The sequence below is a fragment of the Bos mutus genome, chromosome 3, assembly GCF_027580195.1.
Source record: "Bos mutus isolate GX-2022 chromosome 3, NWIPB_WYAK_1.1, whole genome shotgun sequence".
NCBI classification, from domain to species: Eukaryota; Metazoa; Chordata; class Mammalia; order Artiodactyla; family Bovidae; genus Bos; species Bos mutus.
Genome location: NC_091619.1, coordinates 56,047,311 through 56,066,184, shown reverse-complemented (window position 1 = coordinate 56,066,184; position 18,874 = coordinate 56,047,311). Strand labels below are relative to the sequence as shown.

The 18,874-nt window shown below is 36.5% G+C and overlaps 1 protein-coding gene across 6 annotated transcripts in view; it reads right to left on the bottom strand.

Annotated features, from left to right (window-relative positions):
- COL24A1 (collagen type XXIV alpha 1 chain) overlaps positions 1–18,874 on the bottom strand; it is a 400,744-nt gene that overhangs the window by 141,253 nt on the left and 240,617 nt on the right. For all 6 annotated transcript variants that reach the window (XM_070367752.1, XM_005888435.2, XM_070367754.1 and 3 more), the window contains 3 exons: positions 5,552–5,605; positions 1,670–1,723; positions 408–461 (listed from right to left, as the gene is read on the bottom strand). In XM_070367752.1, coding sequence (XP_070223853.1) covers positions 408–461; positions 1,670–1,723; positions 5,552–5,605 — 162 coding nt within the window. The remainder of the gene's footprint in view (positions 1–407; positions 462–1,669; positions 1,724–5,551; positions 5,606–18,874) is intronic.

Here is an 18,874-nt window from a genome sequence, read left to right as displayed (position 1 = left end):
TGGCGTGCTGCGATTCATGGGGTCACAAAGAGTCGGACACGACTGAGCGACTGAACTGAACTGAAGAACAGTATGTTGGAACTTGTGCTTGTGATTTTTCCAATTGGTCTTACTTCAACGCTTAATTATTGACTATTTTCTTATACATGGTTATTGGTTGCAGAGCTGTACTATTAGAAAGCGAAAGTGAAGTCTCTCAGTCACATCCGACTCTTTGCGACCCCCATGGACTGTGGCCTACCAGGCTCCTCCATCCATGGGATTCTCCAGGCAAGAGTACTGGAGTGGATACTATTAGAAGTGAGCAGTAAATAACAGAACAAATAGAAGCAAGGAAGTAAAAGACACCATGTTATATTCTAGAGTGTTTTGCAGTGATTGGGAAGAGAAGTCTTTTCTGTACTTACAGGTAATCCCAGGGCACCCATGGGTCCTGGAACTCCAGGAGGACCTGGATATCCCTATAATTTAAGCAAAAATATAAGAGACATGAATTCTCCGTCATATCTAATTATTTTCACTGAAGACAAACCAGTAAATGATAAATAGTAATTACAAATGATAATTTGATAAACTCTCCATCTTCTATCCAAGACATGAGGCCACAGAAAATGTCCCAGAGATAGACAACAGAGACAAAAATGTTTACAGAGATGCTATGTATACTTTTATTGGAAACTCTTTGCCCAGAATCACATATTATAACCTATTGAGAGGAGAATATTCATCTCATCTTTCTCTAGGTTATGTTATGCTGTGAATAAATGTTCATTATGTTAAATATATACAGATTGTGAAATCATATCCTTTTCAATGTCAGGGAATTCAAAAATTAAGAAATGTGATTGTGAACAAATACTCTAGCCTATCAAATTTTACAAGGACTACACCCTTAGTGGTATTAACCATATTCAGATGCTTCAGAGAATATCTTAGGAGACAATCATTTCTCAAATTAATTAGCCTTTAAAGGTATATTAAATTTCCTAGTTAACAGCAATTAGAGATAGGTAAAAGCAATCTTACAGTGTTTTACTCATAATACAGAAGTCAAAAGTGAAGAAAAACTTATGTAAAATGAATTTGCAGATAATATTAGGTACACTAGATCCATTACAATGCATTTTCTGAAAGCAAGATTCTTTAGTTGAAAATAATTCTTAATTCTATTTTCTATCACATTTAGAAACTTCAATAAATGAAAAACTGCAATCTAGATATAAAATTTATCAGCTATTACTATCTTAAAGATATAAGACCATAAGATGAATTCCAGACTCTGATCTTTCATACATAAAAGAATTACACTGTGACCACAAACTTATGGAATGGTGGCAATGATGATATGTGTCATATAAACTATAAGTTGTCAAATCAAAGTAGACTCTTAATTGAATTTTCTTCTTCATCCACATATGCTAATTTAGGACAGTTAATTCTTCTCTTAAAACTATAGGCTCCTTTGACTAAGCCATCTGATTTGCATGCTTTTGAGTGCAAATCAGCATTCCGGATGGCAAACAGTTTAGAAGAAAACTTCTAATGGAAACTTACTACAAAATAGCATTTTTCACTTACTTGAATTTCATTCAAGGCAGTTCTACCTCTGGAATGCCATAACTTTACTATGTTCTTTGGACACATATCTTTCAGATTACTGAGTTCTTACCATTGCACCCTTTTCCCCCTGGGGACCTACTGGACCTGGACTTCCACGCTCTCCCTTTTGAAAAAAAGAAAAACATTGGAGCATGTTGATTAGTCGTGAAAAGGTAGAATAGACTACATATTATTTACTGACTCATTCGTTTGGTTTACAATTTTTAAATGTCTAGGCATATGGTATGTGGGCCTCTAATTATAGTCTGACCCCAGGGCCTCCATTTATAGTCTCATTCTAGATTCTACAGATGTCAGGACAGACCTGTACACACAAATCATGAGACATATACACTTATTTATATAAGATGTGAATAAATAACAAATACATATTAGCAAGCCAAAAATCAAATTAGTTATAACAATGTTCTCCAGGACACAGCAGAGAAACTTGGAAGGCAAAGTGGTTTAATAGCAAACTATTAACACAATGCATTTATAATACATAGTCTATTCTACTTTTTCAAATACACTTGTACAATGACAAAACAAATAATCTATAAAACTATTTTATATTATTGAGTTGGCAAAATATTTAAGAAAAAACTGAACTTAATTATTATTGTGCCTATTCTGATGATGGACTGTCAATGTTTGACCATGTAATATAGTGTATAAAAATCTCTTAAGTTGCTATATATTTATTTCAAAAAATATTTTATTTCCTCATTTATTCTTTTGTTTCAGCAATATTACTTATCATACTGCTATAATCAATAATATTACATAATATTTTCTCTTGGCAGTAATGAACTAAAGTATGAAACAATGAAATATCATTAATTCAAAGTTTATAAAATGTGAAATACTTTCATTAAAGTGTAAATGAAACATGCAATGCACAGAAAATTAAAAACTACTTTCAAATCATTAAAAAAATTAGTCAAGAATGAGCTAAGCCTGGACCATAAACTCATTCTAATTTTCAGTAAGTTTTAAATTTACAAATTTTGCAGTTTTACCCTAAAGTTGCTAGAATTTTACTATTATTAAAATTCTCTTAAGATACTTTTCAAGGGATAAAATACTGAAGTTTATTTAAATGAAAAAATATAAATTATGAATAATTAAGATTTAAAATTGAACAAACATCATATGCTAAAGTTTTGCAAGTAGAAATTCTCATAATTTTAGACATATAAAATATGAAGATAGTAAAAGTATGAAAACAAACTGTAAAAATTAACTTGTGTATAACCATTGAACAAAATTTTATTTCTGTAAACTTTTAACACAACCATAATTATGATAATCAAATATACCACAATAGATTAAACGTCTCAGCTGATTCACATCAAAATTCCAAAGATTTTCAGCATGTTAGAGTAGAATACAACTTAACACAGAAGTAACTACATCACAATGGAAAAGTTTATACTTTTAGATAGTTTTATAACTATCTAAATTTTTCTGAACTGAGGTCATTTTATATTTTTATATTGTTAATAAAAATCAGTAAATATTTTAAAATCATTTTTAATGTACTGAGCATTGGGGAGATATAACAGAAATTTGACTTAGACTCTGCTGCTGCTAAGTCGCTTCAGTTGTGTCCGACTCTGTGGGATCCCATAGATGGCAGCCCACCAGGCTCCCCCATCCCTGGGATTCTCCAGGCAAGAACACTGGAGTGGGTTGCCATTTCCTTCTCCAATGCATGAAAGTGAAAAGTGAAAATAAATTTGCTTAGTCGTGTCTGACTCCTAGCAACCCCATGGACTGCAGCCTAACAGGCTCCTCTGTCCATGAGATTTTCCAGGCAAGAGTATTGGAGTGGGGTGCCATTGCCTTCTCCGGACTTAGACTCTACCCTCAAGTAATTAGAAACATGTCATTAAGAAAGATGAATTAATTAGAGGAAATATTTTAATTGTGTGGTACTTATTCTACATCCAGGAAAGGAAGAAATCAAGAAGGAATAGAATAATCTGGGAAGACTTTATGGAGGAGACAGAACTTCACTGAGTACTATAGTTTGGCTTTGAATAAATACAGAGAAAGGAAGAGGATACTCTAAACCAAGAAAACAGTAAGAATAATAACAGGAACAGGTATAAAATATGAGACAGGGGAGTAAAAACGGTTTATACTGTGAATATCAGAAAATTCATTACATGAACTGATTAAGCCAAAATCATGTAGTATCTTGACAGCAAAGTAGAGCTATTAATAGGCTTAAGCATGATGGCTCTGACAGTAAAGAATCTGCCTTTAATATTGGAGGCCCGGGTTCAATCCCTGGGTTGGGACGATCCTATGGAGGAGGGCATGACAACCCATTCCAGTATTCTTGCCTGGAGAATCCCCATGGACAGAGGAGCTTGGTAGGCTACAGTTCATGGGGTTGCAGAGAGTCAGACATGACTGAAGTGACTCAGCGCATACACATAGGGAGTTAATGAAGATTTCTCAAAATGCTTTATCCTGACACATCAAAATAAGTGTTCCACTAGTAATATGTAGGCTGGATTAGAAGATGGAAAGGGAAAGTGAAAAGAAAGGAAGTGAAGTCGCTAAGTCGTGTCTGACTCTTTGTAACCCCATGGACTGTAGCTTACCAGGCTCCTCCGTCCATGGGATTTTCCAGGCAAGAGTACAGGAGTGGGTTGCCATTTCCTTCTCCAGGGGATTTTCCAATCCAGGGATGAAACCCAGGTCTCCAGCATTGCAGGCAGATGCTTTACCATCTGAGCCACCAGGCCAGAGTGTAAATTTAAGATAAACTAATAAGATTGTCTGAGGGGGTAGCCTAGATTGATTATTAGAAAGGATAAACTGTAAAGAAAAAACTCTAAGACCTGCTAAAAAGATTAGGCATAGAGAATGAGTTGATTAGATAAGCAAGGGACATGAATTTGATTAGATAACTCAAGGGACATGAATTTGAGCAAACTTAAGGAGATAGTGGAGGACAGAGGAGCCTGGCATGCTGAGGTCCACGGGGTGGCAGAGTCAGACATGATTTAGTGACTGAACAACAACAATGGAGGAAAAGGGAAATGCAAAGATGGGTTCACTCTATCTGGAACACTGGGAGAACAGAGACAGGTGTAACGCAGACCAATAGAAATGAGAAAATTGGGATGAGAACAGTTTAGATGTGGGTGGCGGGGGGAGGATGAATTTTAAATATATTGTTTAACTTAAATTAACAATTTCAGATGGAAATAACTGGAACATGATCTAATTTACTTCTAATCCTGGCTCTACTTACTTATTCACAAAGAGTAGCCTTGCATTAGATTACCATGCTTCCACTTTACGTTCAGCAAGTCAGGTTTCAGTCAAAGGTCCAAAATTTTCTAGTTCATAATGAGTCAATTAAAAATAATTCAAGAAAATGTCCTTGTTGGTTTCAAATAAAGAAATACTTCTAATTTTTTTCAAAAAAGACTTTCTTAAACTTGAAACTAAATATGGAAAATCACTCCCAAGGTAATGATTTCTAGGAAATTTTTAAGCAAATTACAATTTCCATCACAATAGCCAAAAAGATCCATGAATAACTTCATACTGGATTCCAAAAAAATATAAAGAGATTGTGACTGAAACTTGGATCAGGCAAAGTGATAACTTATTCCTCACTTTCAAAACTGTTTCCTTTAGGGACTTGTTCTCATAAAGTAGATTTAAATATTTTCTAGTCATATACCTAGACCATCTATTTCATCTTTTCTCTTCCAAGCACATAATTATAACCAAAAGAGTGCTCTGCTCTTTAAAATTTAGAAACATGTATACTATCAGCTATATTTCAATATATTTAAGAGAATCAGTATAGGTAATGCATTTTAAGTTATAAGTGATTTCTAATTCATAAAATATATGAATATCCCTCCTTTGAGTTTATCTTAGAATCCTTACTATTGAATAAAACAATGAAAGAAATTACCTTTTCACCAATGCTTCCAGTCACCCCAACTTCTCCAGGTAAACCAACAGGTCCCTTTTAAGAAAGAGTATAATAGAAAATACATATATATTGCATTGCCATTATAGCATCCTGGTTTTAAATTTCCTGTAAACACTATGTTTCTTTCTAACTCATTCTAAATTCTAAATTTGTCTTAGAGTAAAATTCCTCTTAGTATAGGTGTCTTGCCTAAGATTTCACATCAGAATTAATTATTCAGTCAATCACCAAATATATATGAATGTCTAATTTGTGACAGGCCCTGTGCTGGAAGGCATGGAGCTTCAATTGTCCTTGTGGAACTAACAGTTCAATGGATATAATAAAAACTCCTGCAGTTTTTACAGATTCTTGATGTGGATACACTAGCTTAAGAAATCATTTCTGTGACTTCCTTCTTTGAAAGCTCCTCAGTACATGAGGGAATAGCTTATTAATTCACTCAAAAAATATCGGGTGCCTACTTTTTGTGCCTTTCCCTATGCTAGTTGCTGAGATTTCATTAGTAAGCAAAGGAGACCTAGGACTTGCCCTGATGAGGCAAAAAGTCCTGTAGAAATAAGAAAAACTAAATTAAAAAGTGAATAATTATAAATTATGATAAGAGGTTCACAAAGGAAACAACTGTGATGCTGAGGTGGAGAATAAAAGATATTTTTACAAAAGATGGTCAGGGTAAATCTGAGATCTAATATTTAAGCTGAAAGTTCAAGAATAAGAAGAGGCTAGCCAGCCAAGGGAAGAAAGGAGGAAGAGCTTTCTAGGCAGAGGAAATAGCTTGAGTAAGAATGAATTTGGCAGAGGTGAAAGAAGGCAATCAGTAACACAGTTTCAGAGTGAACAAGGCTCATGGTACATCTATCTTTATGGATTCTGTCTCTCTGGATTCTGCTTCAAGCAGTGTAGAAAGCAAAAACGGTAACATAGAACAATTTCACAAGAGTATAATTCTTCTCCTGACTGTTTTCAATTATGAAGTTACTTTCTTTTATTTAAAAATGTATGAAATGGGTTTCCCTGATGGGTCAGTGGTAAAGAATCTTCCTGCCAATGCAGGAGACACAGGCTCAATCCCTGGCCTGAGAAGAGCTCTCATGCCATGGAGCAACTAAGCCTGTGCACCACAGCTACGGAGCCCGCACCCTAGAGCCCAGGAGCCACAACTACTGAAGCCTGCCTGCCCTAGAACGCTCAGCAACAAGAGAAGGGACCACAGTGAGAAGCCCTTGCACCACGACTAAAGAGTAGCACTTGCTAGTCACAACTAGAGAAAAGTCCCTGCACAGCAACAAAGACCCAGAATAGCCAATAAATAAATAAAGTTATTTTTTAAAAATGCATGAAAATTGTCTTTTCCAATAGCTACCAAAGATACTACTTCAACAGACTATCATATAATAATACATATAAGCATTAGAAGATACCTGAATCATGAAAAATGGTTTGCTGTGTTGAAGCTAACTGAAGTTAATATATAGGGGCATGATTTTATCCACACACACGCACACACACATATATATAAAGAAAGCTGAGCACAGAAGAACTGATGCTTTTGAACTGTGGTTTTGGAGAAGACTCTTGAGAGTCCCTTGGACTACAGGGGGATCCAACCAGACAATCCTAAAGGAGATCAGTCCTGGGTGTTCATTGGAAGGACTGATATTGAAGCTGAAACTCCAATACTTTGGCCACCTGATGCAAAGAGCTGATTCATTTGAAAAGACCCTGATGCTGGGAAAGATTGAGGGCAGGAGGAGAAGAGGACGACAGAGGATGAGATGGTTGGATGGCATCATTGACTCAATGGACGAGTTTGGGTAAACTCTGGGAGCTGGTGATGGACAGGGAGGCCTGGAGTGTTCCGGTTCATGGGATCACAAAGAGTTGGACATGACTGAGTGACTGAACTGATATACGTATCCTCACCCACATCTATCTATCTGTTGATTATATATACACTAACATATGTTAAACACTTGCTATATGTCTGATTTAATCTTCACACCAACCATATTTGGTAGTATTATCATCAGATCAGATCAGATCAGTCGCTCAGTCGTGTCCAACTCTTTGCGACCCCATGAATCGCAGCATGCCAGGCCTCCCTGTCCATCACCAACTCCCGGAGTTCACCCAGACTCACGTCCATCGAGTCAGGGATGCCATCCAGCCATCTCATCCTCTGTCATCCCCTTCTCCTCCTGCTCCCAATCCCTCCCAGCATCAGAGTCTTTTCCAATGAGTCAACTCTTCACAGGAGGTGGCCAAAGTACTGGAGTTTCAGCTTTAGCATCATTCCTTCCAAAGAAATCCCAGGGCTGATCTCCTGCAGAATGGACTGGTTAGATCTCCTTGCAGTCCAAGGGACTCTCAAGAGTCTTCTCCAACACCACAGTTCAAAAGAATCAATTCTTCAGCACTCAGCCTTCTTCACAGTCCAACTCTCACATGCATACATGACCACAGGAAAAACCATAGCCTTGACTAGATGAACCTTTGTTGGCAAAGTAATGTCTCTGCTTTTGAATATGCTATCTAGGTTGGTCATAACTTTCCTTCCAAGGAGTAAGAGTATTTTAATTTCATGGCTGCAGTCACCATCTGCACTGATTTTGGAGCCCAGAAAAATAAAGTCTGACACTGTTTCCACTGTTTCCCCATCCATTTCCCATGAAGTGGTGGGACCGGATGCCACGATCTTCGTTTTCTGAATGTTGAGCTTTAAGCCAACTTTTTCACTCTCCACTTTCACTTTCATCAAGAGGCTTTTGAGTTCCTCTTCACTTTCTGCCATAAGGGTGGTGTCATCTGCATATCTGAGGTTATTGATATTTCTCCCAGCAATCTTGATTCCCCCTTAACAAATAAGGTAGATGAGTTAAGAAGCTTTCTAAAGTATATGAGCTTAAATAGTATATATGAGTTTAAGTGGCTACTGAACACTCGAAATACAGTCTACACTGACATGTGCTATAAATGCAAAAGACACTCAAGATTTCAAAGACCTACTACAAAAAGTTGAAGCTGAAGCTCCAATACTTTGGCCACCTGATGCGAAGAGCTGACTCATTTGAAAAGACTCTGATGCTGGGAAAGATTGAGGGAGGAGGAGAAGGGGATGACAGAGGATGAGATGGTTGGATGGCATCACTGACTCAATGGACATGGGTTTGGGTGGACTCCGGCAGTTGGTGATGGACAGGGAGGCCTGGCGTGCTGCGGTTCATGGGGTCGCAGAGTTGGACATGACTGAGTGACTGTAATGAACTGAACTGAACTACAAAAAGAATGCAAAATATCTAATTAATGACTATTTACACTGATTACATATTAAAATGATAATGGTTTGGATATATTAGTTGAAGTAAATATTACTAAAATCAATTTCACTATTTTTTTTACATTTTTAAATGTGGCTATTGGAAAATTTTAAATTACATTTGTGACTTACATCATATTTCTATTGGATAATACTAATTCATATTTTTAAACAACATGCTAATAATATAAGTAGTTATATCCAGATGAAAGGGACCTAATAATTTATTTCTATGGTTCTTTAAATTTAAGGGAGTGAAGGCTTTCATTCTGAAACAATCAATGATCTACGGTCAGTTAATCAAATCTGAGCAGAAACAATGAAGCTGAACTCTTTTGTGAGACAATAACCAAAATAGCAGAACCTAAGAACTGCCTTATAGCTCAAATGGTAAAGAATCTGCCTGCAATGCAGGAGACCTGGGGTCGATCCCTGGGTCAGGAAGATCTTGTGGAGAAGGGAATAGCAATCCTCTCTAGTATTCTTGCTTGGAGAATCCCACAGATAGAGAAGCCTGGATGGCTACAGTTTGTGGGATCTGAAAGAGTCAGACACGACTGAGTGACTAACACTTTTTCTAAACACAGACTAGTTAATTCAAGGGGAAAAAAAAAGAAACCCTTTTCCTAACAAGTCAAATTTAGATGAATGAATGGAGTAGGGGCCATTTAGCTTATCCCAATATTGACCATGCATACCAGAGTAATATTACCTACAAAAATATTTTGCTTAGCCCACAGTTCACACATACTAATCTTAAAAAGCTGAATAAGGTGCTAAGATTTATCAGTCTGGAGGTTTTACATTAAAAGTTTTTATATATAAAGATTTATAAGATGCCTGGCTTCAGATGACTAGCATAGTGTATGCTAGGCTAGTGTATTCTCAAAGACAAATATTGGATGAGCATTCTTCAGTTCACCATAGTCCCTGTCAATCGCTCATCTCATACCTAACCATTTCACTATTTATACTACCTGCCTGATCCCAATAGGGTATTTGAGTTTGTCACTTCTGATGTCAGTATTAGAAGGTGCAGTCCATCAAAAGGGCATAATTGGAAGAGATAAGTTCTTATTGGAAAGACAAATAACTCCTAGGATTATATCCATTTCCACAGGGAATCTTTAATGAAACTTAGCTAGGGAACAGATGTACAATGGTTTCCTTAGACTATTTCAGGACCCCAAAAGCCTAATACAAACATATTAAACCTGATAACACTCAAGTTTTGGCTTATAAAGTGGGGACAGAACTATATGTAACCAGTTTATATCACTGATACATTACTCTGGAGAGCAATTGTATGTAGAGTATGTTATAAGAGAGTACATAGTAAAACAGAAGATGCATCTAATCCATAGCTTAGCACTTTCATTTCTAACTGGACACCTGGGTTTCTACTCACACATACATGCTCTAGGAGATACAAAGAAAATGTCCATGGTGGCATTATTTAAGTAGAAAAGTAGAATCATCTGAATTATTGGCTTGTAAACAGATAAACTGAAATGTATTCATACAGTGGAAAAACTCGACAGCAATTAAAATTAATGGACAAGATAGATCTATATATATCAATATAAATAAACATTTTAAGACAATAATGTTGAGTGAGAAAAAAGCATACATTCTTTTCAAAAGGACTTTGTTGTTGTTTTGTCGTTTAGTTGTTAAGTCATGTCTGACTCTTTGGCCATCTGATAGACTGTAGCCTGCCAACATTCTCTATGGGATTTCCCAGGCAAAAATACTGATGTGCGTTGCCATTGCCTTTTCCAGGGGATCTTCCCGACTCAGAGATCAAACCTGTGTCTCCTGCACTGGCAGGCAGAGTCTTTACCACTGAGCCACCAAGGAAGCCGGAAAAGGATACATCTTTATGAAAACATTTTATGCAAAAATTTTAAATAAATATAATAATACAATAATTTGTTCTGACATAAAATACATGGAAATTACATACACAACTTCAGAGTAATGGTTTATGTCTATATATAGACTGGTAGCTCATTGTTACTTTAATTTGCTTGCTCGTAACAAGCAAGCTTTTGTTGTTGTAAGCCACTGATATTCTGAGATTGTTTCTTTCTGCAGCAAAACTTAGCCTAATGTGACTGATGCAATGCATGTTTCAAAACTGATGAACTCTGGCATTTATTTATTTGAAAAACAGGTGATATTCCTTTACTTTCTTCTAACCCGTATACTAAAGACCTTAGGTGGTGGTGGAACTGTGAGAAAAAAGGAAGTTGGGATTCTAAGTCACTTTGTACGGGAGAGCTACTTGATAATACCTGCATTGGACTATTAACATGAGCAAAAACAACTTATCAAGTTAAGCCTACAAAAATACTAGGTTTATTTGTTATAGCTGTTAATATTCCCCTAAAAATATAGTGAATTAACATGTGTTGACATAAAATTGTAAAACTTTGTAACTCAGTTCAGTTGGCTTATTCAAAAGGTACTCTCACAGAAATGATTCTATAATTAAAGGTGGCATAGAATGCACTGAACCAATCTCTGGTTTTGATTGCAATCAATTTATTCAGTAAGTACAAAATGATCTGAAGAAAATAAAATCGCATGCATATTTATTTACTCATGTAATAAGCTATATGCTAAGAGTGGTAAAGGATATAAAGGTGAGTAAAATTTAATAAGAATGAATAATCGAGTGCATTGGATAAAGAAAAGCATATTTTCTGTAAGTTAAGGAAGAAAAATAAAATCTATATAATGCAAAGACAGGGGATATTGTATTTGGTTGAGAACATAAGGAAAAGCTTTACAGAGAACACACTATTTGAGGTATGGCTAACTGTTGACAAGATAAATGGTGAAAGTATATTCAAGGCAGAGGGAATGATTTGAACAGAAAGTAGGAGGTAGCAAATGATGAAACATTTGTCAAAGATAAAGTAAATCCAGATTGTCTGGAGCACAGGATATGTGTAGGAAAGAGACTTGAACAGATATATGGTGATGTCCTATTGAGGGCTTTGACTGCCAAGTGAGACATTTGTATTTGTGGTGCTTGCAGAAGAATTTGTGTTTGTAGAAGAATCATTGTTGGTTTGAGTAAAGGAGGAATATAATCATATCTGTCCTGAAAGGACAGTAATTTTACAACATTATGTTCAATGTGTAGTCATGGGAAAAAAAAAAAAAACAGAAAATGGTGTGAAGAGTTAGAAGTTATTGTAATAGTACAGGTTAACTGTAATAACTTATGACAATGGTATCATGACTTGGAACAGCAGCTCAGGGGAGAAGCCAGTGTCAGAGGAAATACAAATTAAGTCATGGGACAATTATGGCTCTTAGAGAGTTTATTCTGAAATATTAATTTGTGAGTCCATAGAAAAATCAATCCTGAAATCATAAGAATGATGCAGTACATACAGTAATAGAACAAAAATAGGAGAGAATTTTAATGAAGATTCTTTGGAAGCAAGAGAGAGAGGGAAAAAAAGGGAAGAGTCAGAGAGAAGGGGAACCAGGAATGTGCAAAAAAACATTCAAGAAGGGAAAATTTTCAGATAGAAATTGTTATTATGTGGGAAGGGTTGAAAAGAATGAATATTGAGACAGTCATAGGGGTTGGCAATTAGAAGGCTGGTGGTGATCTTTAAGAACAATTTAAGTATCTTGTGTGTTTGAATATAATTTTGCCAAAGCGAAAGTGGGAGAAAGTTGGGTGGTTTATTATTTTAAGAAGTGTGACAACAAAAAGGAGGAGGCACAATAACTGCATGAGGACACAGTTTAAAAATATTTTATTTAGAATCTAAATTTTATTCTATCTGCCAAATAAAAGAAACTCATCTACAATAGAAAAATACTCTTCTGAATAGAAGGAAATTATATTCAAAACCTATTTTTTGCTCTATTTCACAGGATGAGTTTTTTTAAAAAACTAGGCTAATATTATGGCTTATTCCAACACATTTGTATCAGAGAGAAGATATTAGCAGGTTTTATAGGCTCTCAAGTTCTGTGAGTTATCTCTAGATAAGGTCCCAGAAGTTATCTCTATATAGCTTCCTTGCCCTGTGAATGCTTTGTGAGTTACAGAACTCAAAGCAGAGACATGTGTTAAGTAAAGGTTCCCTATAACCTCTTTCAGAGAAGGCAATGGCACCCCACTCCAGTACACTTGCCTGGAAAATCTCATGGATGGAGGAGCCTGGTGGGCTGCAGTACATGGGGTCGCTAGGAGTCGGACACAACTGAGCGACTTCACTTTCTCTTTTCACTTTCATGCATTGGAGAAGGAAATGGCAACCCACTCCACTGTTCTTGCCTGGAGAATCCCAGAGACGGGGGAGCCTGATGTGCTGCCGTCTCTGGGGTCGCACAGAGTCAGACACGACTGAAGTGACTTAGCATAGCATAACCTCTTTATTGCAGAAAGCACTGTTTAAAAGGACAGATTCAGCTGCCATGACTTGCTCTAATTTTAACCCATGAAACCTTAAGCACCACATACGCCAATGAGACAGAAAATTACACATTCAATTTTAAAGTGCTCAAATGCAAATTACGAGTATGTGAAAATGCACACAATTTATCCATATTTTTAATCTGTGGACCCTCAGAGTAAAAATATGGTTTCCTTTTCTGTTCCTTTCAATTCATTCTTCTTCATTTCAAAACAAATGTTGAAATCGTTCATACAATTGTACTAGCCATGTCTTGCTGCAGAACAAATTACCCCAAAGTCAGTGGCTTTAAAACAACAGACACTTATTATCTCACAGTTTCCATCATTCAAGAATTCAGAGTAGCTTAGCTTGGGTGATTCTGGCTCAGAGTTTTTCATGTGGTTGCGGTTAAGATTTGACATAGGCTGTAGTCATCTGAAGACGTGACTGAGAATAGGGAATTCATTTCCAAGAAGGTTATTAGCTGGAGGCCTCAATTTCTTGCTATGTAGGCCTCTGTACAGTTTGATTACATAGCAGCCAGAGTGAATAATTCAAAAGAGAGACTAATCCAAGAGAAAGAATAATCCAAGAGAGAGAGTGAGCGAGGAAGACGCTGCAATGTCTTTTATGACCTAGTTACACACTACTGCTTCTGCTGTAGCCTATTCGTTAGAAGTGAGTCACTAAGTCCACTACACACTCAGAGAGTGAAATAAGATTGTCTTCTGGAAAAGAGGAACATCAAAGAATTTGTAGACATATTTTAAAACTGTCACAATAACTCAATTTTATTCTTGACTTGATTTGATGTTTTATTAAGATGTGATTCCTTCTAATAGTTTCCTCCAGTTTTGCACATCTATTAAGTTAGACACTTCAGTAGAAATATTCTAAGTAGTTTTGGAATGATGTACATTTTCCCAAAGATGAAATGCATAAACTTTCTTATTTCATTAGTTATGATTATGTATCGTGTATAAGACATTATACTAGTCAATTAATAACTAAAATATAAAGTTGCCATAAGATAAATCACTATAGAGCATCAGATAAAGTAGGAGTCAGCAATCCATGACCCTGAGAGCTGGCTGCCTGTTTTTGTAAATAAAGTTTTGTTGGAACACAGCCATGACCATTTATTTACCTATTGTCTATGACTGCTTTCATCCTATGAAGGCAGACCTGAATGGTTGGGATAGAGATTGTAAAGCCCACAAAACTAAACCATTTCTGTTGGGTATTTAAGGGAAATGAAAAGTAGTTGTTGAAGCCATAGCCTCAACTTAAAAGAATTATCAGCAATTTACACCTTTTTGATAAAGAATTTTCATTAAAAATGTTTCAAAACACCTATATCATCTCTAACACACATTAAAAAACAAACAAACAAACAAAGCTTACAGCCAGAACATGACATGCTATGTGTCAAGAGCTAGATAACTCTATAATAATTGAAAACATTTCACTTTTTGCAAAATGGGATATGTAATAATCTATTTAAAGATTTTGTTAGCTCTAGTGGAAACTCAGAAGACCAAAAGGCCTTATGTATAATAAATAACTTGCTACAATTGAAAAGAAATACTATTTTTTCCCCAAAAGTTAGTAAAACTCTAAAATACTCAAGTTGAATTTTTTTAAAAGTAACCACATCCTACTGAAAATAAAATTAGGATATTTCCTAGTTAAAGCCAAAATGTTAAAAAAATTTATATGAAGTTCTTAGATTTGACAATTATCTTAAAAAAAAAAAATCATTGTGCCTTAACTGTGGAACTGTTCTGTATTGTTTCAAAATTTCTTTTTTTTTAAAATTAATTTTATTTTATTTTTAAACCTTACATAATTGTATTAGTTTTGCCAAATATCAAAATGAATCCACCACAGGTATACATGTGTTCCCCATCCTGAACCCTCCTCCCTCCTCTATTCAATGTAAAAAACAATCATACTTACAAGGATAAAGAATTTCGGACCCCCAAACTCTTCAAATTCACTTGAAAATACAATATACAAGGCTAATTCCCTACAATTTAGTGTTCTGTTTTATCTTAGAAACACATTAACTTCAGTGTTTACACTAATACTATTGTGTGTATTCTTTGTTTAAGAGAATTTTAGTAGTCATCTTAACACAATAAAAGTAGTAATTGGTAGTGCCATATGTAATTGCTGATATTTGACTATTACTACATTTTAACCTTAAAAATGGTATGTTTTCATGGTTCAATCTAGTACAAACTTGGAAGACAGGAGAAACAGAAGATCCATTAGACATGAGGAAATCACTTCAAACACTACATGGAAAAATGTGTTTTTATTACAAGCGAGTATTTCTCTATTTCAACTTCTCATACTTTCGTCCAAGGAGAGAACAATACAGACTCTTGTCAGTTGAGACAGAAAAAGGGAAGCTGTAGAAAAGTGGAAAGAAAGGGTATATAACATGTTTTTGGACAAGAAAGAGGACTTCCTTTTTAGATATAAGAAATATGAGGCATATATGAAACACTTTGGTAGGAATATTTAATATACAATTGTAGAAGAGGGTCTAGAGCTAAAAGATATTTGTGAATCATCAGAAAATAGTAAAGACCTAGAGAGTAAATGAGTCACCAAAGAAAGTAAATACACTGAGAAAAATAAAAGGCTAAGACCAGTAGCATTTAGAGAGGAACTTGAAAAAAAGGAAACTTACAGAAATGTCCTATACATAAAACGGAAGTGTATTGACACAGCTATATTTAAAATGAGTAACCAACAAAGACCTCTTGTATAGCACATGGAACCCTGCTCATTGTTACGTGGCAGTCTGGATGAGAGGAGGATTTGGGGGAGAATGGATACATGTATATGTATGGATGAGTCCCTTTGCTGTTCACCTGAAACTATCACAACATTGTTAATTGGCTATACTCCAATTCAAAATAAAAAGTTCAAAAAAATTTTTTAAAAAAGAAAGTATACTGTCAAAAGGAGGATACTGTCTATTTATTTATCATCCATAATATTTCTTCAGACCTTTTCATTTGGGGGTAATTTTATGACTTGATAAGAATGAACAAATACTTTCTATTTATTTGTACATACATCACTATTTCCAAATAGGTAATCTCTGAGCCACTTTACTATTTTCAAACAAAATCTGTAAGCGAAGGATATACTTCTTGTGACTTGGAATAAGCTACTTAAGCTCACTGTGCCTTATCTTTCATGATTAGGAAGATGTGGCTTTAAGTTTATCAGTTTGTATGTTCTATAAAGCCAAGACGATGTCCTGTCTGATACTGAATCCCTTATGTATAACATACTGCCTGGAATACATAAGATAATATATCTGGAATGAAAGAGTGAATAAACTAGATAGAGCAGTGGCAGTAGAAACAGAGGTGAGCTGCACACACAGTCTTTTAAGATCTTGATCTGTGGGTTTACTCTCAGGCCCAGCATGGGCTTTCACAGGATAAGCAGCTTTACTGAGTACGGGGGAGCCAGGTGCTCCAGGAATATCAGAAAGGGCCACAAGACAAGGATAAGACAGAAGAGTAGGACTTGAGCTCAGTTTCTTTCACAAAAATGTCAAAATCACAAATAACTGTTAAATAACCATCAAGAAAAAAGACTGGAACCAATCAAAAAAAGATACTTCACATCCAAAGACAAAGTAGAAACCACAACAAAATGGTAGGAAGGGGTGCATTTGTGATAAAATCAAATACCATACACCCTGGGTAGGTGACCCACAACCTGGAAAATAATCTATCATACAGCTTCTCCCAGAGGACTCAGAGATCTAGGCCCCACATCAGGCTCTCCAGTCTGGGGGGTTGCCATAGGGAAGAGGAGTTCCTAGGGCATCTGGTTTTAAAGGCTGGTGGGGCTTTAGTGCAGGACTAGGGGAAACAGAAACTCCACTCCTGGAGCGTGCACACAAGATTTCATGGGCACTGGGACCCAAAGCAAAGCAGTGACTCCACAGAACCCTGGGCCACACCTACCTATGGGACCTGCGAAGTCTCCTAGGGAGGCAGAGGGTGGCTATGGCTCACTGTAGGGACAAGGACACTGATGGTGGAGAGTTCAGGAAATACTCATTAGTATGTGCTCTCCTGGGATAAACATTTTGGCAGAGACTGGCCCCACTCAACAGCCTGCAGGCTCCAGTGCTGGGATATCTTAGTACGAACAACAAAAAGGATAGGAACACAGGCCCACCCATGAGCAGACAGGCTGCTTAAAGTATTCTTGATCCCACAGCCACCTATAAACACACCCCTTGACACAGCCCTGCCCACCAGAGGGATAGGATCCAGCTCTAATACAGCTCTACCACCAGTGAGTAGGTACCCATCTCTCCCACCAGGCAGCCTACACAAGCCCCAAGACCAACCTCACCCATCAGGGGACAGACAACAGAAACAAGAGGACCTACAATCCTGCAGCCTGCAGAATGGAGACCACAAACAGAGAAAGTTAAACAAAATGAGATGGCAGAGAAATACATTCCACCTAAAGGAACAGGATAAAAAACCAGAACAACTAAGGGAAGTGGAGATAGGCAATGTATCTGAAAAAGAATTCAGTGTAATGATAGTAAAGATGACACAAGATCTCAAAAAGAAAGAATGATGGTACAGACTGAGAAGATACAAGAAATGTTTACCAAAGAGATAGATGACTTAAAAAATGAAAAAACAGAGCTGAACAATATAATAACTGAAATGAAAAATACACTAGGAGGAATCAATAGCAGAATAACTGAGGCAGAAGAAGTGAACTGGAAGACAGAATCATGGAAATCACTGCCAAGAAACAAAATAAAGAAAAAATAGTGAAAAGGAACAAGGACAGTCTAAGGGACTTCTGGGACAATATTAAATGCATCAACAGTCACATTACAGGGTTTCCAGAATGAAAAGTGAAAAAGGGCTGAGAAAATATTTGAGGAGATAATAGCTGAATACTACTCAGCTTATTTAACTTATATACTCTGTGAAATACTGGGCTGAATGACTCACAAGCTGGATCAAGATTACTGGGAGAAATGTCAACAACCACAAAAATGCAGATGATACCACTCTAATGGCAGAAAGCAAAGAGGAACTAAAAAACCTTTTGATGAGGGTTAAAGAGAAGAGTGAAAAAGCTGGCTTAAAACTTCACATTCAAAAAACTAAGATCAAGGCATTTGGTGCCATCACTTCATGGCAACAGATAGGGAAAAAGTGGAAACAGTGACATATTTTTATCTTATTGGGCTCCAAAAATGACTGTGGATGGTAACTTCAGCATGAAATTAAAAGACACTAGCTCCTTGGATGGAGAAGGCAATGGCAACCCACTGTAGTACTCTTGCCTGGAAAATCCCATGGATGGAGGAGCCTGGCAGGCTGCAGTTCCTGGGGTCGCTAAGAGTCGGACATGACTAAGCGACTTCACTTTCACTTTTCACTTTCATGCACTGGAGAAGGAAATGGCGATCCACTCCAGTGTTCTTGCCTGGAGAACCCCAGGGACGGCGGAGCCTGGTGGGCTGCCATCTATGGGGTC